A 15561-nucleotide genomic window follows, 5' to 3' on the forward strand; every position below is an offset into this window, starting at 1 on the left:
TTTAAAGGGAGATGGTGTTTGTTGCACTTCAGGAAAAAACTTGGGATTTCCCCCCAGCCTGCTTTTACCTCCTCCTCATGCTCGAATGGTGTTATTTTTGGCTATATAAGGGATGGTCATACAGTATTCACTATCTGTATACAAAATTTCGTTTTATAAAACCAAACCCTGAATGCATATGGAGAGAAGAAAATCACATCAAAAAAGGAAAATGGCACCAAGAAAACAGTGCCAATTAATCCCTCTCACCTTCTTAAGCAGGTGGGTCTTTCCACACTTCCAAAAGGTGATAAAGTCTGGACTTTGGCGAACGGGCTGGCCATGTAGGAATCGTCAAAAAAGAGAGATTTACATAAAATTTGCATGTGTTAGTTTATCTGTATAGATGCAAATTTAGAAAGAATTCCTATCAATATAAAAACAGTACACCTGCGGCTGTTGATGAACAGCTTCCAAGGCACTCTGATACAGAACTTCCTTATGTTTCGGTATGTTTAAATCTGGACTTGGACCAGACAACCCTTCAGATAGAGGACTGCCCTTTGTAAGGTAGGACACATACCCTCCCTATTGGTGGAGGGACCTCTACTCTCATTGCACCCCACCTTATTAAAAAAACAGCGTCATGAACAGGATACGTAGGTTACTTAATTTCATTTATGGATGAATTGCTTCTGATGAGGCATCTCAAAGCAATATGCAACACAATAAAAAATGTATATAAAAACAATTGCACGTATATAAGCAAGTTTTCAACAATTACATATAAAGCAATGAAAACATTTTATAACCCATTTCAAATCCAACGCAGGTAGCAACCGGGACAGCAAGCTCTGCTTCAAAGGCTTGGAGAAAGAATAGCGTCTACTAAAAGAAAACGGAGATGACAGTTTTATTTGTTGCGTAGTTAAATTTATATGGCACGTTCCTCCTTAATCTCAAGTGTTTACAGAAAACTTCACAGAACTCGACAGCGATGAACATAGGGGCAAAAACACTTGCCGCTGCCTGTCATTGGCTGCTGCAGGAGGGCAGGTTATTGGGCCTTCTCAATAGTGGAACACCCTCCCATCAGATGTCAAGGAGATAAGTAACTCTACAACCTTTGAAAGACATCTGAAGGAGGCCCTGTATAGGGAAGTTTTTAAAGTTTCATTATGTTTTTATATACACTGGAAGCTCCCTAGATTGGCTGAGGCAGCCCAGTCAGATGGGCAGGGTATAAGTAATAAATATATTATTTAAATAATAAAATTATTATTAATGCTGGTTTGCCTTGCTTTTGTTCTTGTCTTTATTATGTATTTTGAGTTTCTAATCTTGCCTTTTTCTGCTGCTGTGAACTGGCCTGAGATCTACAGATGAAGGGCTGTATACAATTTTTTAGTTTTATTATTATTGATGATGATGATGATGACAATGCAGTTGGTCTCAATGCTTTCCACCCCGCCAGTCCCAGTGGGGGGAAATTTTATTTCTAAAGGAGAATCCCTGTTATTTGTTGGGAACACGAGCCATATGAAAACAGCCGTGCCTACTCACCCGTTATTTATACACCATAAATAAGTAAATCTGGAATGGAAATCTTATCTCTCCATTCTAAACTATGTCATTTCCCCACATGTCTGCTTCTCCAGGATGAACAGAGTCAAGGCACTTTCTTACCCATCATAGGAGGGTTTTAGGCCCACACCAGCTGTTCCTTTCAAAGTTCCCAAAAGGCAGTGGAAGGATAAGCGAAGGCCTCCCTCTCTAGAGCTATTGCATTACTTTTGCCTGGTGGTACCTGGTCCAGGGAGGCAGCCTTTCAGAAACCTTTCCTTGCATACACAAAAGCCAGGGGCTTGGCTTCACGTGACAAGATCCAGCAGACTCAAAAGACACACACACACACACACACACACACACACACACACTACATTAGCATCCATGCAGCCCCTGAATAATTAAAGTGTCTCTTCAAGCTGAATGCGTTCACCGAGTAATTAATCAGTCAGTAGGAGAAAATGTGCTCCCTTTAGGAAGCCAACAACGCCGGCTGTTGCATCTTTTGTCTGACTTAAACAAATGAGGTTGCAGACATGATGGTGCAGATCAGAAATTTTGGAACACGCACAGGTTTTGCGCAGCAGGCGTTTCCAATCCGCATGGAACACGCTTGCCCTTACGACACTCGGTGCACGGAGAAGCCACTTCACAAATTCCATTTTCTTTCGTCGGGCACCTGAGATCTTTAGAGTGTAACTAAAAAAATGGGAAATGAAATGCGAGAGAGATGTGTTTACCAATACACGTATTGTGCAATGGCACATCGGGAGCGATTGTCGGTTAGCACTGACCCTTGAGCATGCATTTGTTTATTAAATTTGTAGAGCGCCCTTCATTCGCAAACCTCGGGGCGGTTCACAAAGTAAAAATGCAATATAAAAGCACGAAATACATAATAAAGACACTTGACGGGAAAACATCAGTTGGCCTTTGTGTAATGTACAAAACACCATATTTATGGGGACTGATGCACATGTGCCTCATGTAGAAAATCACAGGTTTGATCCCCAACCCTTGCACTTCCCCCTCTTCCTCCAATGAGCACGGTGTGGTGGGAAAATATAGATCATCCATGTGGGGTAATTAATAGAAGACTTTGCTGTATCCCTAGATCCAAAGCCCTGGATTAAACACACTCTCCAGTAACGGAGCCCCAGCAGAGTTTAAAAGTAATAAAATATGCAACAGTGAAGTGTTAGGAAAATAGGCTGTTAGACCCTTTTAATACAGTATCTGGTTTGGTCCACTTACAGCCACCACCCCGCCCGCCTCTACCGCTCTTGCAATGAACAGACCACACCATTAGTAAGTTTAAATGCTTTTACTTACAAACTCCAAAGGTCAGATTCTTTCTTGGTCAGATTCAGCAAGAGGAACACATGCAGAAACTTCCTGGGTTACCAAATACAGAAAAATACTTAAGCGCACAAGGCCTGGGCTTGAAGGGGTCAAGCCCAGGCATGTTGCCTGGTCAACTTCACATGATGGGAGAGAATGAAGAAAGGCAAGCTTTGCTTCCTTCCAAGATGAGGGGACATGACTTAGTTAAGTCTGAGAAAGCAGCTCACTCTCTGGTCTTGACTTCTTAAGAGTTGAGCTTACTAGTTCTGACTGCAATTGCCCACACTCAGGGTGACACACATTATATTTTAACCAACAGGTATTGATCGCTGTGTTTCGTAGAATTGGAAGGGGGACCCAAAGGACCATCTAGTACAATGCCCTGCAGTGCAGGAAATCTTTTGCCCAGTGTGGAGCTCGAACCCACAATTCACATTGCATTGACTGAGCTAGATTGATAGTGAATTGAAAATTGTACAATATCCACATGTAATTGCTGTTGTGCTGTGAGACCCTTTGGACATGTTTATGTGAAGAATTTGCATGAGCTGCAGTGGCAGGTGGCTCCACAGAGGGGCCTTTTCCCAGACCAGGGCCTGCCGGCCTGCCTGCCTGCCTGCAGTGACCCTCAAAAGCAACTCTCCTGATTGGTCCATCCAAGACAATCCTCACCTGACTCACACATTTGAGCAATGCATGACACAGGACTCTTGTCACAAAGGCCTGTGCTGCTAACACACCGGCTCTAGCAACCCTCTGAGCACCCTCCACCACCCACCACGGCTGCTGCTGCTGCTGCTTGCTCTGGCTGCGGCAGAGGGAACAGGGCAAGGGGGAGATGAGTGGAAAGATGCTGCACTGACTTCCAGCTACCAGTTTCCCCCCCGCCTTCCAGCTATGGCTGTGCCAGGGGACAAGGTCTACAGCAGCTGCCTCCCTTTTGGCGAGACGCACCAGAAGCTGCTAGCCACCATCCTGATCGTGCTGGGACTTCTCGCTTTACTGGAATATGCCGTCAGACTGATTTCCTTGGTAAGCACTGGGACAAAGATGGAGGGCGTTATGGGCGTCCTTGTAATTGGGCGTGCTGTCGGAAGCACCGAGGGCTAACTCCAACAAAAGGTTTGCAAAGAGGAGCAGCAGCGAAGAGGGACCACTTGGGTTTCCCACCCTGTGCCCTCAGTGGCTGCTGAGCACTACAATGACATTTGCCTTTTTCTTCTCTGCAGTGCTGGATTGGCATCTCTCCATTAATGAGGAAAATACATGACTCCTGCTTCAAGAAAGGTAAGTTTTAGATGACAAAGATGACGAGGATGAGGATGATACCCCGTTTCCTTTTGTCCCTCAAGTTCTTAGGATTGTGCTCCTATCCTATCCTGTTTTCCAGCTCTTTTGTTTCTCTTTTGTTTCACGGAATTCATGGTGTTGAAACTGGAAAAGTATCTGCTGGTACCCCCCACAGCTAGGAATGTCAAGGGGGAAAACTTAATAGGCAAGGAAGCAGTCAAAAGTGGGAAAAGCTTGAGTATCTTTGGCTGCTCAAACCTCCCAATGATACCAAACAATCCATTGTTTTGGCCAAAGAAGTGTGTGTGTGTGTGTGTGTGTGTGTGTGTGAGAGAGAGAGAGAGAGAGAGAGAGAGAGAGAGAGAGAGAGAGAGAGAGAGAGAGAGAGAGAATGAGAACTGGAAAGGAGATACTTGTAAATCTGCAGTTTTATTACTCTGGGAAGCTTAGAAAGTTGGAGTCTGTTAGCTAAGACTCGATTGCTAATAATTCGTTAGCTAACACGACTGACAGAGGGCAAGAGTGGTGAGGAGAGACTGAATAAAGAAATGTCTCATCACACAGGGATAGCTAGTGTGGTTCTCCCCACCCCAAAACATTACAGACTACAACTCTCATCGTCCCTATTGGGCATCCTGGCTGATGGGCATTGTAGTCCCTATCATCTGTGTTGACTACCCCTGCACAGATCTGCACTCAGGCCCTGCATAACCAACACTCTGGCAAGGCCCACTGGCACTGAACCCCTGGCAGGGTGGCTGGGTCAACAAGCAGCCACTTTAAATCCCCTACAGCTTTTTGAGAAAGCTTAGATGGCTGCTTACAGCTTACCTTCCAATATCAGCAGGTTAGCCCATAGCTTTGGCAGCGGGGTGGGGGCAGTCACCTATATACGGGGGGGGGGGGCACCAGGGGACGTATTGCCAAGGGTGCCCTTCAATCCGGAGCCTGCCCTTTCCTCCCCTACAAAGTGTTAGGACTGGTTCAGATGCAGGTCAGCACTCAAGAGAAGAGAAGAGAAGTTAACTCTTTAGTCAAGGAAACAGTATATAAGGCAGCAATCCCTACCAACAGGGCTGGCCCCTATGAAACAGCTGCCAGGACTGAAGGTCTTCGCCTGCTGTTTCCCTGTCAGTCTCCTGCCCTGCTGGATGTTTTCCAAGCAGCTTCAAATTATGTGGGGCGGGGGCGGGGAGGGAATCTGTGCCACTTGTTCTGCTACACGCATAGCGCTCCCTGTCCTTGGAGACAAGTGGGGAGAGGAGCTTAGTACAGTAGGACCAGCAAGCTCCTGTGATGCTTCTGCAGCCTCCTTTCCCTCCTCTGCTTCAGAGTCTGAACTGCTTTCTGCGCCTGGCTCCTCTTGCTCACTAAAGCCTGTTGCTTCCTCAGCATCCAACCATTCCTCCCTCCTTCTCCCTCTCACCTGTGCTCAGTGTCCCACCACCACTCCCCGGCCTCTGAGCCTTCCTCCTATGAGGCTTCCCTAGGGGGGGTTCCCCAACTGGTGCCTCCCACCACTCCTTGTCATCCAGCTAGTCCCTGACACAAAAGTTACCAATGGTTGTAGACTACCATGGCTTTGCTCAAAGAGTCCTGGGAACTGGGCTCTTAAATCCTCTCCACTTCTGAGGCATCCCCACCCCTCTCCTTGAGACCCTTCCCCCCTATTCCATTATCATTTCTCTGCTAGTTTCACCAAACAGCCTTCTCAAGAAAGTGAACCAGGATTTGCTTGATCTGGGATTCCGTAAATTAACCAGGGCTGGTTCAGGCTGTCACCTAGGGAGGGAAGGAATGGCTGGTGAGAGTCCCAAGGGCCAGAAAGAGCGGTTTGGAGGGCCACGTTAGGTCCCTGAGCCAAATATCCCTCACCCATGCAGTGTTTCTCAACCTTGGGTCCCCAGCTGTTTTTGGACTATGACTCCCATCATCCCTGACCCCGGGTCCTGCTAGTTAGGGATGATGGGAGTTGTAACAGCCGAGGACCCAGATTTGAGAAACAGAGGCACTTCAAAGCAATGCCCAGGGAAGCAGCCTCTTTTTCCTGCCATTGATGCTCCCAAGTGTTCTAACCACCCTCACCCTTCTCTGCCTCCCTTTACCTCAGGCGGCCAACTTCTGAAGACCATGAAGGTCCTCTCCAGCAGCAAGAGACTGTGGAAGGAGTCGCTGCTGCTCAGAGGCCGCAAGAAGCTCTCCAGCATGCGCTTCCGCTGCATCGTGGACCCCGTCAAAGTCACGGTGAAGATGAGCAGCCTGCAAGAGCCCAAAGCGTGCTGCTCGCAGGGCGGCCGCAAGAGCAAGGCCTACTACTCAGGCGAGTGGTCCAGCCACCATGACACAGACGACAAGAAGGCCAGTTGGTACAGGAGCCAGCAACGCCGACGGAGCAGCCAGTGCAGCTCCCACCCCTCGGACACCGAAACCCCCCAGCCGGCGTGCCCTGCCGGGTCCGTCGCCTCCTGGGTGCGTTTCAACTTCAGCCCCCCGCAGCGCACCGCTGAAGCCGCAAGCAGCTCGGCCCGCTGTGGGGCCCACGCGCGGAGCCACCAAAGAGCCACCGGCGACAAGCAGCACAGTTTGGACGTCGCCAGGGAGGGTGCCCAGGGGCAGAGGTTCCTGCAGCACTCGGTGGGCATGAACACCGAGGAGCCTGCTCCCCGCTGCCCGGAACCCCCTCACGAGCACTTCAACCGCCAGTCCAGTGAGACAAATTTCATCCCCAGCCCCATCTTGCCAGGCCCTAGGCGAGTGGTGTACTCTGCCCTGGCTTCGGATGCAGCGTCCAGGACCCACCTCAACGGCGAGGAGTACCCCTACCCACATTCCCCAAGAGGGCCGCGGCACCGCCTCGGGCCAGAGTGGCAGCAGCGCTTGCCCGCGGCGCAGCAGGCCGAAGTGTATGTTTACCTGGTCAGCCCTCCGCTGCCCAGCCCGGAACACAACCCCGACCAACCCAACCACCCCTTCTCCGCATCCCAAGGCATCTCCAGAAAGGACGTTCTGGCCAACAGGATGTCTCTCAGCCACAGCAGGGGCAGTTCCAGCCAGGGACCAGCAGGGCAGGGGGGCAGCGACACCCACAAGCAGCGCAAGAGCATCTGGGAGAGGAAGCACCAGCAGAGGTCCCTGCAGCCAAATCCGGACTACGAGAAGCTGGCAGGAGGCAGCGGTGGCGCCAGCCTGGGCCACCACGAACCCTTCTCCCACAACCCCCCTCTCTTAGCGGACAGGGGGAGGGGAGGGCTCGATGCAACACCACCCACCATTGCCAGCTGAAGGTGCCTTTTGGCGGGGACGGGCTCCTGAAAGGAGCAAACGGCAACCTCTCCCGTTTCGTTGAATACCCTTTGAGCGTGCTCGGGTCAATAAAAAATTGAAGGCAAGGCATAAACATTTCTGTATGGAGATTATTGGAAGTGTCTCTGAGTTTGCGACTGTTTATTAAGTAAAAGAAAACACCGTGTCCCTAGATCTAAACACAGGGCAGAATACCATCTGGTAGAGAGAGTCCCAGAAGAGGTGTCAAAACACAAAACATGCAGCAAATTGAAGCTTGGGTGTATAACAACAACAACAACAACATTTTTTATTTGTACCCCACCCACCTGACTAGGTTGCCCCAGGTACTCAGAATGGTTTACAACATACAGTGGTACCTTGGTACTCGAACGGCTTGGCTCCTGAACAAATCGGCTCCCAAACGCCGCAAGCCCGGAAGTAAGTATTCCGGTTCACAAATGTTTTTCAGAAGCCGAACGTCTGACCTTGCTTCCGCTTTTGAGTGGAGGAAGCTCCTGCAGCCAATCGGAAGCTGCGCCGTGGTTTTTGAACGGATTAAGTTTGAGAACCAAGGTACCACTGTATATAAAAACATTCTAAAGCTTTAATCATAAAGGGATGCCTTCAGATGTCTTCTAAAGGTTACATATAGGCTTAGACCTGTTAAATATTTTGTTCTAAGTCATAGAATCATAGCATGAAAAGGAGAGATATAGTATAACTCTCTCTCTCTCTCTCTCTCTCTCTCTCTCTCTCTCTCTCTCTCTCTCTCTCCACACACACACACACAGAGAGAGAGAGAGAGAGAGAGAGAGATTCATAAAAGAGGAACCCAGGTGGCACTGTGGGTTAAACCACAGAGCCTAGGGCTTGCTGATCAGAAGGTCGGCGGTTCGAATCCCTGCGATGGAGTAAGCTCCTGTTGCTCGGTCCCAGCTCCTGCCCATCTAGCAGTTCGAAACCACGTCAAAGTGCAAGTAGATAAATAGGTACCGCTCTGGCGGGAAGGTAATCGGTGTTCCCGTGCGCTGCTCTGGTTCACCAGAAGCGGCTTAGTCATGCTTTCCACATGACCCGGAAGCTGTATGCTGGCTCCCTCGGCCAGTAAAGCGAGATGAGCGCCGCAACCCCAGAGTCAGACACAACTGGACCTAATGGTCAGGGGTCCCTTTACCTTTATTCATAAAAGGTTATTCAGAACAATAAAAAAAATAAATAAAATCCTTCCAGTAGCACCTTAGAGACCAACTAAGTTTGTTCTTGGTATGAGCTTTCGTGTGCATGCACACTTCTTCAGATACCTGATATTCAGAAGAAGCACAGCTGAGCAAAGGCAAGATTATGAACTTCTTCTGCTCTCATAATTCACTAACCACAACGTGTGTGCGTGTTTGTGTTTAAAAAAGAGGCTCATTATTTATAGCAGCAGCGCTGAGATCTAAAAGGCCACAGTGCGTTCAGGGTAATCGGAAAATGCAGAGACAAAGGAAGAGACCTTTGGATACAGCATGATCACTGCTACAAACGAAAAAAGGATTTAGGGCATCTCCTCCCAGGATGCTTCACAGCCTAGAAGGGTGGCAAGCATCCAGATTTGGCATTAGCAAAGCCAACAAACCTAACTATTCCCACAGTACTGTAAAAGCTTTCGGAGAGCGGGTGGAGGCTACAGTCTACAAGCCACAGTCCAAAAGAGATGCCATTTCTATCCCCAGCCCGGCAACTTGAGAGCTTAATATTTGCCCTGGAATTGGGGTTTGATTCCATGGAATGCAGGCACCCCACTATAGGTTCAGGTAACAAGCAAAAAAAAAAAAAGTGTTTTGTTCTGGTTCTACCATTAGGCAGATTGTGGCAGCCGCCTCTGGCGGTGGATGCTGAGAGGTGCAGAGCAGCAGGGGTGTAGCAAGGTAAATTGGTACCCGGGAGCAAAAAAAAAATTGTCACCCGCCCCCCCCCCCAAGGCATGGGAAGGTCAGGTGGTACCCGGTGCAGAAAATTTCTTGTCAACCCCCCCATTGATTCCCTCCCCCCCGCAAAAATGGTTTTACGTTATTTCATATTTTCTTACAAAGGAATAATAACAAGTAATAATAATATAAAAGCTTTTATTTATACCCCGTCCTTCCCCGGCCGAAGTCGGGCTCAGGGTGGCTAACATCAGATACATAACATTGGTATAAAATCAAGCAATAATTAAATTACCTCCTAAAAGCATCTCAAAATCAAATTAAAGTCTAATTAGATGGCTTTCCACAGGGTTAGGGTTGGGAACAGTAAGTGTTCTCTGAACTGAAATTTCAGCCTTCATGACATAGGAAAACAGCCAAGTGAACAGCTATTTTGGTGGAAGAAGGTCAAGATATTAACCGATATGCATGAAATTTCATATATAGCTATATAATCCCTAGTATAGTAAGATAAGACCTTCGGAGCATGCATTTTCAAAAAATAATAATCAAAAAAAATTTTTTTTAATTGTTCCTTGATAATTTGTCACCCCTCCATTATGGAAACCGGGGCGGCCCGCCCCCCTGGCCCCCTTGCTACGCCCCTGCAGAGCAGTAATGAGGCATTGCCGAACACAACTCTGTATGCCATGTGGTCTTCCCTGCAAGGCTTAAGGCGGCCTACTGCGAGGTGGAAGATGTTATAAAATTCAGTTGCCAAACTGGTTGGGTTTTGGATACGCAGGCAGTGGGGTGGGGTGGGGTGGGGGAGAGACCATATTGTCTATGCCTCAGGCAGCAAAACCTCTGTCCCAGGTTTAACTCGTGTCCAAGCAGAGGGGGATAAGTCTGACTATTCTATTTTTGGCCTGATCTACACTAACAGTAGAACACGGGGCACAGGTGGCGCTGTGGGTTAAACCACACAGCCTAGGGCTTGCCAATTGGAAGGTTGGCGGTTTGAATCCCCGCGACGGGGTGAGCTCCCGTTGTTCAGTCCCTGCTCCTGCCAACCTAGCAGTTCAAAAGCACGCCAAAGTGCAAGTAGATAAATAGGTACCGCTCCGGCGGGAAGGTAAACAGCGTTTCCATGTGCTGCTCTGGTTCGCCAGAAGCGGCTTAGTCATGCTGGCCACATGACCTGGAAGCTGTACGCTGGCTTCCTCAGCCATTAAAGCGAGATGAGCGCTGCAACCCCAGAGTCGTCTGCGACTGGACCTAATGGTCAGGGGTCCCTTTACCTTAACCTTACACTAACACTGGATGAAGGAGGGGCACTGAGAGTCCCTTCACAGAGCTACAACTCGCAGAATAACTTCACAATCAATCCTTCTTTCCAGGCAATTCTTGGAATTGTAGCTCTGTGAAGGGGAAAGAGTTTCCCAACAGCTTTCAGAACCCTTAACAAACTATAGCTCCCAGGATTCATGGGTGGTTGTTTTTTCGCCATCGCTGCATAAAGTGGTATGATACTGCTGTAAATATATAGTCCAGACAGGGCCTTATTTTGGTCCATCTAGCTTTGGTTGCTCGCTCTTGATGGGTTACACTCTCTCTGAAGGAGCAGGTATACAGCTTGTGGGTACTTTTGGATGCTTTGCTTGTCACTTGAGGCTCTGGTGGCCTCAGTAACACAGAGGGCCTTCCACCAGCTGTGGATGCACCCCTAACTACTGTTGTCTATGCTCTGGTAACTTCTAGTTTAGATTACTGCAATGCATTGTACATGGGTTGCCTCTGAAGACGAGTTGGAAACTTCAGCTGGCACAGAATTCGGTGGGCAGGTTGCTCATCGGGGCAAGACTGATCCCGGCCCAGCTGCACTAGCTGCCGATTAGTTTCTGGGCCCAATTCAAAGTGCTGGTTTTGACCTGTAAAGCCTTGAAAAGCTCAGGACCGCAATACCATAAGGACCGCCTCTCCCCATATAAGCTGACTCAGACCTTGAAATTATCTGAGGCACTTCTTTGTGTGCTTCCTCCACAAGAGGTCCTGAGGGTGGCAACACGAGAACAGGCTTTTTCTGCATTGGCACCCTGTTTGTGGAATGCTCTCCCCAGGGAGGCTCACCTGGCGCCTTCACTGCATATCTTTAGGCACCAGGCAAAAACATTCCTCTATAATCAGGTCTTTGGCTGGCTGATTAACTATTTGTTATGTATTGAAGTTCTCACCCTAGGCCACTAGGGGTGTGTGTATATAGTTCATTCTGCTGCAGTTTTCACTCAGGTCCGCATATGCAAATGAGGGATTGAAAAGTGACGTTCAGGGATTGGGTAACTACAGAAAGTTGTTACTGTTGCTTTGTAGCTGAGTTCTATATAAGCAGGCTGCTGAGCCCTTCAGCTCACTTCTGTTCCAGCCTGAGAATAAACAAGAGCTGCTTGGAAATCACTGTGTCGTCTGCTGTGTCCACCCACTACTTAACACTATTATTACCTTTTAAATGTGTTTGTGGAAGGGGCTTATTGATTTGTTTTTGTTTCGTTACATATTTTGTGTTTTCATTTTGTATTTTTATGTTGTGAATCAGCATGATTTTCGGATCAAGGGTGGTATACAGATTTAATCGTAATAAAAAAAAAGTGTCTCCCACAGAGAGCAACTTTTTTGTGGGGGCCACAGCCCCTAAGAGCTGGCTCCTATGTGCATGATTTTTTATTTAAGTGTTCGCTCTTTTCTTCCTCTTCCCAAAGGCGCAGCTTTGTAAACATCTGCGGCCACCAAACGCATCATAACCAAGGAGGGACGGAGGCTCGCCGCCCGATGACCTTCTGCAAATGCCAGCACTCGCCAGCAGTTGCAATTATTTGCAATCGGGATTCCTGCAAAGTTCAACATTTAAAAAAATCAGGCGGGCGCGCTGTTAGGCGGCTTTCTCTGGCGGGCTTCTCGGCACAAAGATTTGCTTTGCAAACTTGCATTTCTTAGTCAAATCCAGCGCTCCTTTCTGCCGCCTCTTGCCATCCCTATGCAAATCGACCGTCCGTTTGCAACGAGCGGCAATATTCTCCAGGGTGGGGAGGGGAGGAGGAAGAGGCTCCCGCAGTGCCTGCTGGGGGATGTAGTTTCAGTGGGAAGCAGAACCGGCAGGCTTGAAGCGGGTAGTGCCTGCTCCCTTCAAAGGCCACTGTTTGGGATGGGTAAATCCACCAGCAAATGCAGGCTGTGTCTCGGAAGCGCACAAATACCCCCATGCCCAGTTTCAAGGACTGAGTTTCAAGAAGCCTTTGACAAAATTCCCTCACCAAAGGCTCCTAAATATTAGCTTAGCCAATTCAGTTCAGCTGTAGAAGTGGTGCATGTTGGCGCAAAAACAAGCAAACAAACAAAAGGCGTCTGAACTGGAGATGACTGGCCAGGAACAAAACCTTGGGATCATTGTGGATGGCTCAATGAAGATATGGATCCACTGTGCAGAAGCTGTGAAAAGGGGTGAACTCCTTGTGACGGATCATTAGGGAAAGGATATTTTGGATCTGGAAAAAGTTCAGAAATAGGCAAGCAAAATGAACAAGGAGCTGGAAAAGTAACATTTAAGTCTTATATTCGGGGGGGGGGGTGATAGCTGCAAGGGGGCATTAAAGGTAAAGGGACCCCTGACCAGTTGCGGACGGCTGGGGTTGCGGCGCTCATCTCACGTTACTGGCTGAGGGAGCCAGTGTACAGCTTCCGGGTCATGTGGCCAGCATGACTAAGCCACTTCTGGCGAACCAGAGCAGCGCACGGAAACGCCGTTAACCTTCCCGCCGGAGCAGTACCTATTTATCTACTTGCACTTCGTGCTTTTGAACTGCTAGATGGGCAGGAGCTGGGACTGAGCAATGGGAGCTCACCCCATCGTGGGGATTCAAATTGCCAACCTTCTGATCGGCAAGCCCTAGGCTCTGTGGTTTAACCCACAGCGCCACCCGCTTCCCAAGGGGGCATTACAGAGGTGTAAAAGATTGAGAAAGTGAATAAAGTGTTTTCCTCCCTCTCTCATAATATTTACTATACTGTACTTATATCCCATCTTTCTGCCAAGGCGCACAATACCCAGGACCATCCGATGATGCTGAATGTTGGAAAATTCAAGAAAGACCAAAGAAAAAGAACTTCTTCACATAGCACGTTGCTAAACGATGGAATTTGCTCCCACAAATTCCCAAATGCTTCTGGTAATCTTACAAACAGAGCACGAAGGCAACAACCCTCTTCTGCTGTTGGTTTCCCAGAAAGTGGTGTTGAGTGGGTACACTGCTTCTCAACATGGAGATATCTTTCAGCTATCGCATAACCTAAGTGTTGAATTAGTGGTTAACTAACAAGTTAACAAGTTGTTAACTAACAAGTGGCGCTGTGGGTTAAACCACAGAGCCTAGGCTTGCCGATCAGAAGGTCGGCGGTTCGAATCCCCGCGACGGGGTGAGCTCCTGTTGCTCAGTCCCTGCTCCTGCCAACCTAGCAGCTTGAAAGCACGTCAAAAGTGCAAGTACGTCAAAAGTGCAAGTAGATAAATAGGTACCGCTCCGGATAAACACTGTTTCCGTGCACTGCTCTGGTTCGCCGGAAGCGTCTTAGTCATGCTGGCCACATGACGGAAGCTGTACGCTGGCTCCCTCGGCCAATAAAGCGAGATGAGCACCGCAACCCCAGAGTTGTCCACGAATGGAACTAATGGTCAGGGGTCCCTTTACCTAACAAGTAGATTAAACTTGTATTCTGCAAATCCAACAGAAGCGTGGGAGGGGAGAGGTGCACTGATGCGCTTGTCATGAGCAACTATAGGTTTGGTGTGTTTCGTGTAACGTACACATAGTTGGTTACTTGGCCAGATCAGTTCTCTGTTCACTGGCAGCCAGTGGGCAAGTGGCTACTAAGGAAAACAGCCTTTTCTGTGGTTGCACATCAGCTGGGATACTCTTCCACAAGTTGACTTACCTGGCCCCCTTCTTTGTTGTATTTTAGACCAGGCTTAGCCAAATACTGATGCTTTTCAGACGTTGCACTCCAACTCCCATCAACCCCAGCCAGGGCCAAGGGGACTAAAGGTCAGGAATGGTTGTAGCCTAGCAACAACTGGAGGGCCACAGGTACCTCACACTCACTTTAGCCTCTAGGCAAAATGTGTTCAGTTTCAATGGGCTTTGAGAATTTAATTCAGGTGTGTTTATTACGTTGGACTTAATTTTGATAGGCTTATGTGCACCTTCTGGCAGTACAGCCATACTTTGGATCCTGAACGCCTTGCGAGTCAAACATTTTGGCTCCAAACGCCGCAAACCCAGAAGTGAGTGTTCTGGTTTGCGAATGTTCTTTGGAACTTGAATGTCCAATGTGACTTCCACAGCTTCTGATTCCTGCAGCCAATCGGAAGCTGTGCTTTGGTTTCCGAATGTTTTAGAAGTCGAACGGACTTCCAGAACGGATTCTGTTCAACTTCTGAGTTACCACTGTATATTTGAATTACTGCTTTTTGTTTGCATCTACTGTATTATTTGGCTGCACTGCAAAGTGTTTTGGAATTCAGTCTCTAGGATTCTGCACTTGATTTTCTGGAATGCTTCTAATTGTGGGAGCATAAGCAGCGACTAGAGTGATAGGCCACAAGTTCTGATTTTGCTCTCAGTGCCATCTAGCCATGATGATGACAGATCAGACATGAGCCAGAATTTTATAGTGGTGAGCCACATTTTGGTTTCCAGCAGCCTTTGTCCAGTTTCCACACACATGGCTGCATATGGCACACAATTTGGCAGCCACAGGATTTTGCAAGGAAATTTGGATTGCATGCATTCCAACCATTGGTTAACTGCACCAATCCATAATGCCAGTTATAGGTGGGTAGCCTGTTGGTCTGCCATAGTCAAAACAAAATAAAATAAAAAATTCGTCTCTAAGGCGCTACTGGAAAGAATTTTTTATTTTATTTTGTTTCAATCCATAATGGAATGTCACACAGGAGTTTTGGGGCTACTTTGGCGTTAAAGACCTTTAGCACTTTAAAAAAAATGTATGTATTAAAAGACGGCTTAGGAATTTTGTGGGTGTGAGCGCGAATGGGAAGGTGGAATTTAAGTTTTTTAAAATCAAAAAGCAATATTCTCCATAGGACTTCATTCATCTAAGCAGAAATGGGCTCGGGCTCCGGTAGTCCACGGACGCT

The 15561-nt window shown here is 48.0% G+C and overlaps 1 protein-coding gene across 1 annotated transcript; it reads left to right on the forward strand.

The window, feature by feature from the left end:
• The first annotated feature begins 3498 nt into the window (after positions 1 to 3498).
• Positions 3499 to 7578, forward strand: LOC117049031. Its single transcript, XM_033153610.1, has 3 exons — positions 3499 to 3948; positions 4119 to 4176; positions 6290 to 7578. The coding sequence occupies exons 1-3, from the start codon at positions 3787 to 3789 to the stop codon at positions 7459 to 7461; spliced, it is 1392 nt and encodes a 463-aa protein (XP_033009501.1). The 5' UTR covers positions 3499 to 3786; the 3' UTR covers positions 7462 to 7578.
• The last annotated feature ends 7983 nt before the right edge of the window (positions 7579 to 15561 follow it).

This window comes from Lacerta agilis, chromosome 6 (assembly GCF_009819535.1).
Source record: "Lacerta agilis isolate rLacAgi1 chromosome 6, rLacAgi1.pri, whole genome shotgun sequence".
Classification (NCBI taxonomy): domain Eukaryota; kingdom Metazoa; phylum Chordata; class Lepidosauria; order Squamata; family Lacertidae; genus Lacerta; species Lacerta agilis.